The following is a 13,607-nucleotide window of genomic DNA, read 5'->3' as shown; positions in this document are numbered from 1 at the left end:
ACTTGGTGAAACAATGTGCTTGCAAAACTTTCTTATCTAAGGACAGACATTTCTACAGCTCAATTGCAGCTTTAATTTGGTGCCACCGAAGGAGCAAATTAACATCGAGAGGAGTTAAGATAGCCCTCTATGGCTCTTCAGCTGTCGTAACATTATCATTTAACATCATTTATCTTCAAAGGGATGGCAGTGAATGCATAAGGATCTTTCTACTTGTTCTTTGATTTGGTTGGAACACCATGTGCAGCAACAAACTTTCCTGACTTTTATCTAGAAATACCTATAGATAAAAGAAGAGAGATGACACCTAGAACATATACTGGACTTATTCATGACATTAGAGGGTTCCCTGAGCATCCACCAGAAGGAAATTAATCTTACTAATATGTTCACAGGACTCAAAGAGCTGTCCTTTTAGAAACAAAGCCTTGGAAGAAGAATCTAAAAGGTGCTCAGATTGTCTTTTGAGGCTGACACAGAGAGTGGACCATTAGCAGAGTTGTTTTTTTTGGAAGAACCCCATGTCATTTCATCATAGAAAAGCAACAGGATTGAAGTGATACAACTTGGGATTTGCCAAAGGAAATATTGAATGATCCTGGGGCACCAAAAATGGCACTTGGGAAGAGAGGACGTGAGAGTATTCCATTTCAGGTTATGTAATCCTTTCACTCAGGGTTGGGTGACATCAGTTTGTAAAAAGTCACTGAATATCCCCAAACTGACTTTTATAAAATAGTAACAAGTGCCTCCTCAATCCTCAATAATGCCATGGAGTTAGGAAGAGTCAAGGGTAAAGCCCATACTTTTCTAGCGGGGGGAAAATTGTATGTGTGCAGAATTTGTAAACTCTTAACATAAGCAATTTATCTTTTTACCTACTGGTTTTGGACTCCTTGAATATGTTTTTAAATTGAGATATTTTATAGATTCGTAAAGACATACATCTTAATGCAGTGCATGTTCTATCGAAAGCTCGGCTGACTCATTCTGCCTTATATTGGATTTAGGAACTCAGGGGGGGCAGTAGATGACTTTTTTTCTTCCAACAAAACTATAGCTGACATGGCAATTGAAGACCTCAATGAGATTAGGCTGCCTGCAGCGGGAAAATGTGTTTTAATCCACAAAGTAGTGGAAGGCAACATTTTCATATTACATGATTCATTTCAAACAGTCCTAACTTGATAGTCCATAGAAAAGGACCAGCTGGTCAAGCCAAAGTAGGACACCAGTCAGTGTGGCTGCCCAGAATAATAAGGCATGATGTGTGCTTGTAATTAGACTCTTGAGCAACCTGATATCTGAAATGCCTAGAAAATCTTCAAATCATTCATTTATTTGTTGGCTCTCTTGTATTCAATTCTACTTGCAAGCCAGTGACTCTGCCATCAGAGTCACACAAGCCATCAACTAGGCTTGGCTTGTCCAATCTGAAAAATCACTCCTAGGACGAGTGCCTTTTCCTCCTCTAGGACTAGCAATGACTATTAATGTTCAGAGTACTATTGTCTGGAGTAGCCTTTAAATTATAACAGCTTGTATTTTGTCTGACAACCTGCAGCAAGCAGGTATTATTCTTTTCCAATGAGACCTAACCTCCCTATTTTTTTCATGTTTCATGCCCTTGGAACAAAGAACATTATGCGTTTGTAATGGAAAGCAGCTATGCTTGTTTTGGAAAAAAGAAAGAAAAAACAACTCAATCTCTTCTGTCATTTGATAATTTTTCTTTGCAGAGATTTTAGGCATGAAAACAATTTGCTGCTCAGTAACCAGACATAAAAAAATACATTGCAGAATACAGCATGTGCAATTAAAAATTTTTTTTGTATAATTGGTGCTAAGTCACTTCTATGTAATATTTTGGTCTAAATACCATCCTGGGACCCAGGAGAAAGTAAAAATACTGGTTTTGTGTTTACTTTCTATACAACCTTGGGTTTTTATGTCTTGTGGTAATGCATTCTAGATTTGAGTAAATCTCTTTTTTTGGTGTGTGTAGGCCTTCAACAAGGATGAGAACAATTTCTCCTGAACATTTCAAATGGATGGAATGATTTAGAACTGAAAATGTGATACTTTCTGTTAATTAACACTGTTATTCTTTGTTGTGCTGTTATTTAAGTGGTGCAAAAGTTTTCTCATATCTTTTTCCTATGTCCAATGAAGGGCCAGAACTTTAATCTGTGTCTTTTTAAATAGGTGTTTTCATGTTTTTCCTTGTATGCGTTACTAATAGTGCTTTAAGAATTAGCTCAAAGTCTGTTAATGTGTTTTTGTTACATTTGTTTGAATTCCTCAGGTAGAAAGCCATTGTAACCTGATAATTTTGAACTTAAGAACCAAATAAATGTATTTTCATTTGTTGTAAGACTGTTCAAAATGTTCACTTTTAAATGTTGATAATTCCACTTTGTGGGGGAGGGGTGAGATTTCTACCTGTAGTATGCTGCTTTGCACTAACATTGCTGCTCCTTTTTGTCATTTGCATTGGTAGAGAAATAATACATGTTTGATTTTCAGATATATTAAAAATAAAGTTGTCATAGTATAGAGTCTTTGTTCATTGACCACATGTGCTGGATAGAATATCACACACCTGCAGTAATATTTTCTTTGAAAATATGTCTGGTTTCACTACTGTTTTGAGGCAACTTCTCCCTTTATAATGCCAGTTAATGGCAATTGACTGTCAGAGCTCATGAAAATGCAGTTGTATTTTCATTTTGGATAAATGAAAATCATGATATTTTGACTTAAGACTAGTCTCCCTTCAGCAAAGGTTTTATCAGTTCTTTATAGGTAGCAAAACAGATTCCACAGAATTTCACCTCAGCCCTTAGGGCTTTGCAGGTGGTGCAGTGCTAAAGAATCCATTTGCCAATGCAGGAGACATGGGTTCGATCCCTGGGTTGGGAAGATCCCCTGGAGGAAGAAGTGGCAGCCCACTCCAGGATTCTTGCCAGGAAAATTCCATGGACAGAGGAGCCTGGTGGGCTACAGTCCATGGGGTTGCAGGGTTGGATACAACTGAGCATGTGCGCGTGCGCGCGCATGCACACACACACACACACACACACACACACACTCTTCAGACCTTGGGGAAAGTGTAGAAGTTACCCCATTTCCAAAAACGTGTGGGTGTGGGATGGGGAGTCCAGTCATAGATGTGAGGGGCTTCAGTGATCAGTCTTTGATCCTGAAAGAGTTAACTGTATTTTCACATGAAATGTTCAGCAAATTTCTTCTAAATATCTGTAACAAAGGCGGACTGGTACCTTAGAGGGCAACTGGGCACTTTAGAGCTTCTTTTTGTTCAAAGAGCTCTTTCTGAGACAGCAAAGGCTGTTTTTGCTCATTCTGGATTGAGGGTTTGCATGAAGTGTGGCCCTCTGAGGTAAGGTGAACATGATATTGTGTAGAGAAGCCACAGAGATGCTGCAAGCATGTAGCAAATGCTGCTTCTGACCCTCAGATGTTGGGACTGAGAACACGGTGTCTAGGCAGGGGCTGGAAGAAAGCAGGGGAGGAGGAAAGAGCTGTTCACCTGGGCCCCTCCCTGGTTGGCATGGCTGATGCCGTGGCTGTAACCACCACTCCGCCATCTTCTCAAACGGTGCCTTTTACATAATACGGCTTACAACTGTGTGAGCTGGATTTAAGTTTCTAGAGGAAAGTCCTGCCTGATAGTAATATCCCTTTACCTGTAATCAATACAATGTTTAGTTCTGAATGGGGGGAATCCGGCTTTCTGGGGTTGAAGCTTTTAACCAGGCTCTGGATGTTTTCCTCTTGGCATCAGACAAACCTGTTTGAGTAAAAGGAGTAGCCTAATCTCAGGCTGCAAAGGTGGCCCAGTTTCTCTCTCCCTCCCCTTCCCCCAAAGCATACGGCCTAACAGGTTGCTTGGCACAAAACAGGCAGCTCAAATATTTGTTGGATGAAAACTAATGCAGGAAAAGGACACATTTTAAAACAACAAAAACAGGCAATATGGTTTGAGAACATAAAAGCTGGAAAGCTCTGAGCCCTCTCTGGTTCAGGGAGTACCTCCCTTGTAAGAAGAGTCTGTGAATTTTCACATGAAAATGGCAAAACACTAATCTTCAGAGTAATAGGTTGTATGTTTATACAACCGACTGCATATGTAAGTCTCATATCCTTCTTTTGGCATGAAGTGAATCAACTTTGCTACCATAAGGTTCCTGAACACTTTCCTAATCCAATGATAAAGTAAAAACAAAACCTGCCTTGGCACTCAGTAAGTCTTCACTAGAGTGAGTGAGTGAGTTAGTTCAGTCCCTCAGTCGTGTCCGACTCTTTGCGACCCCATGAATCGCAGCACGCCAGGCCTCCCTGTCCATCACCAACTCCCAGAGTTCACTCAAACTCATGCCCATCGAGTCGGTAATGCCATCCAACCATCTCGTCCTCTGTCGTCCCCTTCTCCTCCTGCCCCCAATCCCTCCCAGCATCAGGGTCTTTCCCAATGAGTCAACTCTTCGCATGAGGTGGCCAAAGTATTGGAGTTTCAGCTTCAGCATCAGTCCCTCCAATGAATACCCGAGTGGCTCCTTAGTAAACTTGCTATAGAATTCAAGGCAGAAGTCTGCCTCTGAGTTTATTAAATTCTGACTTAAAAAAGTAAATTCGATTCATTATTTTAACAGGATAAGCTGGTACTTGGTTTTTGGTGTGCAGCCTCTATGAAGTTGTACCCCTTTCCTTGTCTCTTTTGGAAGACAAAAAACGTCACTCAGAACTGAAACTCTTGAATCTGCTTCCTCAGATTAAGGTTTAAAAGTAATAAGGCAATCCACCACACTATACTGGGTAAAACCATTTTATTAACTGACCAAAGCACTTCATTTTGTTTTCTGATTTGAGGTAAAACCATTAAACACAGTTCACAAGAAAATACAATGACTATTCAACTACAACTACAAGAGTTTGAAACCTCACTAGTTATTCATATAATACTTTTACAAATTCATACAACTGTACAGTCTACTTAAGCTAAGTTTATTGTTAACCAAGACCAATATCAAAGACCAAGACACTTGACTACAACTCTTGCAGTGGCTATAGTTTTGTAACAACAGAGGAATAACTGTTAGGTTATGAATACACTTGAAAAACCACTTGGCCAGTAATGTGTACGATTTCCTCATTCTTCAGGGGTGTGTGTGAAGGCTCTTAGAGAGCAATCTGCTCCTGTCCTACACGGCCCCCTCGCATGTCCAATCATGTGAAATAACCAAGAACACAGGGATGGGGAAAATAGTCCTACAATCTTATTCATGTGTTTTCGTTTTTTAGGCAAGCCAGCTGATTTTCGTCAAAGCTTGCTTTGGAATGTTGAGATCCTATTTTCAGCCTCATTGGAGATTACTGTTAAGTGAGAGCGTCTGAGTGTTCCAAAGAGCACAGGACAATGATGCTGTCCCCAAACAGAGAAAGTAGGTTACCTGTGACTGAGTCCAGCTTTGAGATTTCATTTTGTACTGGACTGCTCTCTTTAATCAATACCAAAGCCTTTGGAACACTGCATATTTGCTTTAGAGGTAGAGAAAACAGAAATCATGCAGTTAGGTCAATTGAGAAATAAAGGATTTTCTATCTTTAGAGAATATCATGACTCAAAGTCCATTCTGTGTTCCTTGACGCCTGAAGGACTTCACACATTTAACGTTTAAACCTGTTTGGGGGGAATACCCATGTCTTACCTGTCTCTCAGGAAACACAAGTTCCAATTCAGCCTGCACTGACTACAGATAGAAGAGAAACAGTAATAACATTTGTCTTACAGCACTGCGGTTCACTTTCTGGATCTGGATTTGTGACACACAAACATATCATGCATTCTAAGACAGAGTTAGCTTTATCAGTGTCACTAGTGATGTTAATTAAAAAAATGTACAGCAAGTTCAAAACTTTTCTAAATATTGAAATCACCATGTTTTAAAGACAGACTGGAATGTTACAAATGATTCTGCAAAATACAAAAATAGATATGCTTCCGCTGAAGGCCTTAATCATTCTTCCGAGTGCTCTCATCTTTTGGCTCCTCCTCGTCTGAGTACACCGTGGGCTCCTCCCCGTCCTTCAGCAGTTTGCCCACATGATGGTACTTGACTGGAAGGAAAGAAGATGCCAAAACTGGTCATTCTCACGCTTTGGAGAAAACCACTACCATATTTCCTTTGAAAGCACTTACGAGAAGCCTATAAGCAACACACACACTTGATCTTAGCCAAAAGGCCGACACAAAAACATGTTAGGCTTCTTGAAGGCAGTTTATACCATAGTCCCAGCCAAGTCCCAGGGAGTTAGTTATGTTCAGCAGACAGAAGTATAGAATGGGGAGTGATGCCCGACAGTGTGTGGGCAAGGTAATGTCAAAGTGGGTTGTTTGTGTGGGGGAATGTTCAGCAGAGCAAGGGCTTGGTATGAGTTAGTTGGAAGGGTTGCAGGACACTTCATGGGAGAAAGATATGCTTTGGAAGATGTGTAGAAGGACTTGGGGAAGGAGGGGTTTCCACAAAGTGCCAATGCCACACACAAAGGCATGCAGGTGAGACCAAACGTATCTGGGGAGCAATAAAGGGACCAAGTTGGCAGGAGGAGACTGGGAGCAGCGCCAGCCAAACAGGGTGGGGAAACCTTACGAAAGATGTGGAAAGGCAGCCTGAAGAGTCTGAACTTATCCCATAGATGGCAAAGGGCACTGAAAGTGTACAACAAAGGAATGACAAGGTAAAATAGTGCTGTGGTAACAACGGTTTCACTGTGTATAGAGGGCAGGGCAGATTAGTCAGGAGAGTCCAGGGATAGGGTGACTAGGAGGCCAGCTGACAGATCCCTATGGGGAGAAACGAGAGCCAGGAGGAAGGCAGTGTCCATGGGGGTGAAAACGGAAGGATATGAGACCCATTAAAGGCAACTGTAAACAGGAGTTAAGGAAGTGAACACTGGAGACTCCATGGACCGAAATGGGGACTTTGTGACCGGAGCATGTGACTGGAGACTGACAAAAGGGACTGGAGAACTGCAATTAGTGTTGGCAACATGCAGGTCTCTGTAAACGTTTGAGACAGAAGGTTCAGTGGAATGGTGGGGGCAGAAACCATATTGTAGAGAGCAAGGAGGGATGGAACAGTGGTTAGGGGCAGCCATGATTATTAGATGCTTGTCTGACAGTGAGAGGAAGGAATGATAATAGTCTCAGAGGATAAAGGGGAGAGCAGGAGACAGAAATTTCCCTCAACTCGGGGGAAGAAAGATAGACGTGGTTAAAGGCAGTGGTAAAGGAAATAGGAGAACATTGGAGATTTTGGATAACGCAGGTTTAAGAGGGCAACCAGAATGTAAGAGACTCGAGGAGGGATTGAGTCAGCAGATGACCACCATATTGGCTGTATTACTGGGCCAAGTTAGTGTAGGGTTAATTATCTCAGTGTCAGAGGTCAAGAGAACTCCTCTTTCTGAATATGGGTAGGAATTAAAGGAGTAACCAACCTGTTTAACCAGGTAACTGGAGCTACTTTGCTGTGAAATAATCATCAGGAACAATTAGAATTGCCTATTTGAACATATTATAAAGGTCCCTAGGGTGCTGATGACTCTGCAAGACAAATAAAAGCTGGGTGGCACCTGAGGAACCTGCCTCAAGGGGAAACCACGCCAGTTTTGAGTGTAGCTCAAGTGTCACAACAGTATTTGGGACTAGCCTTAGTTTAAGGGGTTGGGGGAACCATGGTTTTTTACCCCCATTGATGAAGTTAAGCCCTATAAAATAGAGCTTTGTAAATTATGAATTACAACTCATTGGTTTCATATAGAACAATCTATTGTTACAAAGGCATCCTGAAGATGCAAAAAATGAGGGACCGTTAGATAGCTGAATTATGTTTTCAGAGTACAAAGACTTGCCTCTGGACTTGAAAGTTATACTTAGTCGGCTTGGGATCCAAACTCTAAAGGTAGAGTTACACCTGGCTAATTATTAATCCAGAACTCTCTCTGAGGTGAGCATTACTCTCAAAGAAAATGGTTGAATTTAGCAAAAAAAAAAAAAAACAGAACAGTAAATATAAAACAACATTTACAATGAAAAATGACCCTCAAGGAAATGGTCACTGTCTTTACATACTGTTTCAAAGCTTGGAAAGATTATTCTTCAAATTCTTAGCAGTGAAATATTGCTAAAGTGATCATTAAACACTTAGGTTGGACAAAAGCCAATTTCCCAATTCTTAGATTTGAACTTGACCTCCAGCCTTACTTCCCCCCAAAGCCCTTGGTCCATAGCATAAGCCAGGAAACAAGTGTCTCCTTTTTGCTTTCTTTTTAAAAAACGTAGACACCATTGTTGCCAGGCAGATGATAAGCATCATTTGTAGATGAGGCCTATAGTTAGGCTCAGTTAGATTCAAAGAGAAGCTGTTTTGTACAATACAAGTCTCTCATTCTTTAACAGCAATGTGGGCTGCTTTTAAACAGCAAGTTCTACAAGTAAGGGCTTATGAAAATCCTTCTGTAGCCAAGATGGCCACTCTCCTTTCCCCTGCACACCAACTCTTAGTGGGAAAGTCTATGCAAACCTCAGGAATTTCAAAAACAGAAACCCAGGTTTCCACAGAGAACTAGCTAGATATTGGGATGCAGTCATGGCAAGTGACTCAGCACTGCTACAATTACTTCAAGCCATGAACTTGATCTGTCCAAGATTCAGGAGCCTATCAAAATGCTCCACAGTCACAGGCTGCTTAGTAATAACTATTGTACTGCTGTGAATCCCATTATTGGTAGAAATCTGACCCTGGCAAAATTAAAAAAAAAAAAAACCACTTACAAGTGAACTGAGAGTCCCAGTCACTCAGGGTCTCCTGCTGGGCAGGAGTGAGGTCAGAAAGGTCATCGTACTCATCCTTCAGTGCTTCCTTATCCAGGCAAAAGGTGGCAAGGCCTCTGGATGCATCTCTTCCAGCAAAGACTCCATACGGCCCCTCTTTAAAAACAAAACCAAACCAAAGACCAATTGTCTATTAGTCAATTTCTCTGTGGCTCAAACACAGAAAATGGCTTCCTTACCAATGAGCATGAAGAGCCCATATTTGAATATCGAATTCCATTTGGAAACCATAAGTGATTGACGTGGATCCTTTTTTCATTACCAGTGAATACTGAAAGACCTGTTGTCATTAAACTTTTAAATACCTAAAACTAAATCAAAATGCTATACCGTAGCATTCATTTCTTGTGATTGCAAATAGCTAATAAAAAAGCCATAAATGATTATCTCCCGGGGGGAGGGTGTTAGTAGGGAATGATCCAAGATATAGTTCATGGGTCAGAATTCAACTTCTGGACATTGAACCTGGAACCTGGCTCTGTTCTAGGGACTCGGGCTGCACCAGTGAAAGTTATGGTTTCTGAAGATAAGAAATGTGTGTGCATGCTAAGTCACTCAGTCGTGTCCAACTCTGTGTGACCCTATGGACTGCAGCTTGTCAGGCTCCTCTGTCCATGGAATTCTCCAGGCAAGAATACTGGAGTGGGTTGCCACGCCCTCCTCCAGGGAATCTTCCTGACCCAGGGATTGAACCCACATCTCTTATGCCTCCTTCATTGGCAGGTGGGTTCTTTACCACTAGCGCCACCTGGGAAGATAAGAAACACTAGAGTGTAAACAGAAATATTTTACACATGTATGCTGATACAATTTAATGAGCCAAGAGTGTCTCACAGAGATCTTTGGTTGTGAGACTAGACTGTGTTGAACATTAATGTATGGCCTCTGCAGGAGAAATCATTTTATGAGTATCAGTGGTTTAGAAATCTATCCACAGGTTACATAATCTTCACTGTCAGTAAGGAAATGATGGCATGGAATCAGGTCTGTCAGCTGTTTTGGGTGGGTTTGAAGACCCTGAAAATTCTATAAAATATCTGACTGCTATTATACATAATGATACTAAATTTTTATCTAAGAGAACAGTGAATCATTCTGTATGTACTTCAAGTGAATTTTTCGACTTAAATATTGCACCAGTAAATGAAAAGAATCCAGTGTACTTTAAACAATGTGCTGTTTCCCCAAAGGCAGACCAAGTAGCAAGTCAGATATGAAGAAGTTTGCAGGTAACTACCACACCAAGTATGAGGACAGATCACATTTCAATATGGCCTGGCCACCCGAAACCTCAATCCACTAGGACAATTTTATTTTTACCAATTAGACGAAATTTATGATCAACTTTTAAAGGCACATAAGATTCCGAAGAAAAATGGTTGTTTTTCATCACCATTACATACTACTATTTCCACTAGAGAAGGTAAACAGGCCAAATAGACAGGTTTGGATCTCACCATTTTAGAACTTATGGTTATGGAATACTGAAAACACTCTGAGGGGAGCATTAAAAATCTTTGGAGAATATATACATTACCCACCAGAATGTATAGTCACTAGAATGTAAGCTCCATGAGCAGAGATGTAGGCCTGTTTTGTTCACTACTATATTCCCAGCACCCACAAAGGTGCCGTGCATACAACATCATTAAAAATAATGAATAATTTTCAGGAATCCTTTATAACACAAAGTATAATTTCCACGTGATGTTACACATTCATGGACTCATGCAGGTAGAGACTGAGATCTCACAACGGGCCATCCTTATCACTTTAAAGAGGAACAACTAAGGCCTAGAGAGAACAGTGCTTTGCCCCAGGTCACACAGGTGGTCAGTGATCCAACAAGGCAGAGAACCCAGGCTGCCTGACTCCCAGTTTCGAGCTCTGTACACAGGCCTACATTCCTCTCAATGACTTTGCAAACTACAATCATATGACGAAGCTCCAGGCATGTTTCAACTGCTTTATGGGGCGGCTTGGTCATAACAGATATTTACATGATTATGTTTACTGATAAAGCCTTTAGGGGCGCCACTGTAAGTGACAAATACTATAGGTATGGTTTTCAAATTATTTTGATAGTTACATGTTCATAGGAAGTAGGTCTTCTAAATCCTCCCCAAAGAAAAACTGTGGCTTTAATACATCTGATGTTGATGAGTTTGAGGGGGAGAGTAAAACCAACCAGGAGTGGGGATGAAGGCAGATTGCTGCCTTCTACGCTCTTCCTCCTCTCCCTGAACCCCCTGATTTTAGACGCATCCATACTGGCAGAGCTAAAACCCCTTCCTCCTCTGATCCAAACATGCTGCAAAGCAGAACTTTCCGAACCGGGAGACGTCCCAAATTTGCCTGGGGGTGGGCGTGTTAAAATGCAGATTTCTGGATCGCCCCTTTCCCCCACTCTTGGGGGAGACTAGGCCGGGAATCTGTATTGTACCTCAAGTGCATCAGGTGATTCTGATCTGCAACCAAGCCTGGAAAAGCCTCATTTCTAAGGCCCTACCAAGCCTGTCCCTCTCCAACAGCTCCTCAGTCAAGCAGCCCTCATTCCCCTCTGGTTGGCTTTTCCACGAAATCCCCACACCCAGCAGCCTTCCTAGCCCTACCCCTTTTGTTTCTCAGGATCCTCCCACTTCTCCCTCCCTCCATTTTTTTTTTTTTGGCTTCTAGTTCCTTCTCTCCTGCTATGGAGTGTAATACTGTATTACCTTCTGGTCTTGCCACATTCCTATCGACCGCTACATTCAGCCTTCTACATCCAGTCCCCTTCCCCCTATGGAGCTTCCCCTGTTCACCTCCCTGCTTTCCCCGTCTGCCACACACATACCAAACACATACCACTCACATACCTGACACATGCCACATTGCTAGCGCACGCGTGTGCACGCACACACACAGAAGCCTGACATGCCACATACGCATCACACAGAGAGCACACACATCACTCACTGCCACGCACAGTGCTCCAACCTGCTGCTAATCCCGTTTCCCATTTCCTTCTCCCACACCTCCCCATTCCTCATGGCTACTCCTGGCGTCATCGGCCTTCCCGGCCCCTCCAAGGCTGGACCTCCCGACCTTCTTTCGCCCTCCCTCCCATCATGTTTCCCTCGAGACACTCATTTCCTTTCCCCAGCCCGACATCATCCCCTCCTTCCAGGAACTCTCGAACCCCAGACCTTCGAAACTCCCCCAACACTGCGCTCTGCGGTGCCACCCCCCGCCCTCCGCCTTCCAGACTGGCGATCTCACCCCACCATCCACCCCCGGCTTAAGCATTTCAGTCTTCTTCCTCCACCCCATGCCGGGGCTGGCGGTGCGGACCGGGAATCTGCGATCCCGCCGGCTCGCAGCCTTTCTAGGGCGCCTCTGGCTCCCTGCCAGCCCGGGGAGCCTCCCTGCCCCGCCCTCCCAAGCTGGACACCATTCCAGCCCCTCCCCGGGCGCCCCGCTCCCTCCTCGCCTCTCCGGGACCCAGCCCCGTGCCGGGGCCCCTTCTTTTGTCTTTGCGGCCCCCCGGCCAGCCGCCGTACCAGGCCCGTAGAACTTGCGGCCTTTGGTGACGTCGAACACCTTGCCATTGATGGCCATGAGTATACGCGGGTCCTGTACGCCATCGAAGCGCCGCAGCTCGGCAGGGGTGAAGTCGCGCCGCTTAAGGCGGGGCAGCGGGGGCGGCTCGTCGTCGTCGCTGTCGCTGGCCGCCGGCTGGTCCCCGCGCACGATCTTGTAGAGCAGAAAGATGCAGAGGCCGAGGAGCAGCAGGTTGAGCGGCGACGTGAAAATCTCATGCAGCAGCCCGCCGCTCTCGAGCTCGCTCGGGTCTGCGCCGGTCGCCGCCACATCCTCGGCAGCCATGATCGCTGGAGCAAAGGTTGGGCCGGGACAGGCAGGGATCCGGAACTCGCTTTCTCCTCCCTCTCCGCGAGCTACTGGAGCGCGGGGCCCGGCTGACCAAGACTACCCAGCGGAGGAGGCGGAGCCAGGCGGGGCGGAGACGGAGGCGGACAGGCGGGGCCTCTCAGCCCCGCCTCCCCGCGGCCGCGGAGGCTCCTGGCTCGGCTCAGTCGGGCCCCGCCCAGCTCAGGCCCCCCACCTTGCCTCCGTTTGGTGGTGGCTCCCCTCCCCCAGCCGAATCCTACCTCCTCCGCCGCCGAGATTGTGGAACACACCCCTCAGCAATACCTGCAAGGCCTGGCCGCAGCCTCACGCCATCCCCACGCCAGCCTCTAGCTAACTGCGACGCATCACGCAGCCCCCCTCCTTACCCCCAGTTGTTCATCGCACACCTACCCGCTTGGCTTTGCCGGGCTCTGTATAAGGTCCCCTCAGCGATGCGAACCTGATGCGAACCAAACACTAACTCCATTTCTCTTGCTTTAAGCTTCTCCCAGCCTTCCATTCAGAAGACTCATCTTTCCCCGGCCAACCCTCGGGATCACGAGGCTCTCTTAGGAGACAGGAAACTCACTCCTTAAACTCCTTTCCCACCCTAGAGACCCAGACTAACCATTTTCACCTGGCTCCCCTTGGCGGCCTTTCTCCAGTCCTCCTCCCACCAGATGCTGTGGGGCAGACACACCTCGGGATAAGGTCAAATCAGTGCCCGGGCCTCATCTGATAACTCGCAATGTCTGGTGAAACGGATTGGATCATTTGATTTGTTTTTGGAACACTAAATCCT

At 44.5% G+C, this 13,607-nt stretch overlaps 1 protein-coding gene across 1 annotated transcript; it reads right to left on the bottom strand.

Moving 5' to 3' along the window:
- Window positions 1-4,830: 4,830 nt before the first annotated feature.
- Window positions 4,831-12,867, bottom strand: PGRMC1 (progesterone receptor membrane component 1). The gene is made up of 3 exons (XM_061135877.1): window positions 12,457-12,867; window positions 8,858-9,013; window positions 4,831-6,138 (listed from the first exon to the last, which is right to left on the bottom strand). The coding sequence occupies exons 1-3, from the start codon at window positions 12,779-12,781 to the stop codon at window positions 6,035-6,037; spliced, it is 585 nt and encodes a 194-aa protein (XP_060991860.1). The 5' UTR covers window positions 12,782-12,867; the 3' UTR covers window positions 4,831-6,034.
- Between the last annotated feature and the right edge of the window lie 740 nt (window positions 12,868-13,607).

Source organism: Dama dama, chromosome X (assembly GCF_033118175.1).
Source record: "Dama dama isolate Ldn47 chromosome X, ASM3311817v1, whole genome shotgun sequence".
NCBI classification, from domain to species: Eukaryota; Metazoa; Chordata; class Mammalia; order Artiodactyla; family Cervidae; genus Dama; species Dama dama.
This window is presented reverse-complemented; position numbering and strand designations above follow the sequence as displayed.

What these genes read in the sequence shown, in the direction of transcription:
- PGRMC1 (XM_061135877.1), bottom strand. Translation starts at nt 12,781, where the DNA reads ATGGCTGCCGAGGATGTGGCGGCGACCGGCGCAGACCCGAGCGAGCTC. An exon ending in CCGCAAGTTCTACGGGCCTG is followed by an intron (nt 9,014 to 12,456) that starts GTACGGCGGCTG and finishes TTGTTTTTAAAG; the next exon opens with AGGGGCCGTATGGAGTCTTT. An exon ending in CTGGGACTCTCAGTTCACTT is followed by an intron (nt 6,139 to 8,857) that starts GTAAGTGGTTTT and finishes CTTTCCTTCCAG; the next exon opens with TCAAGTACCATCATGTGGGC.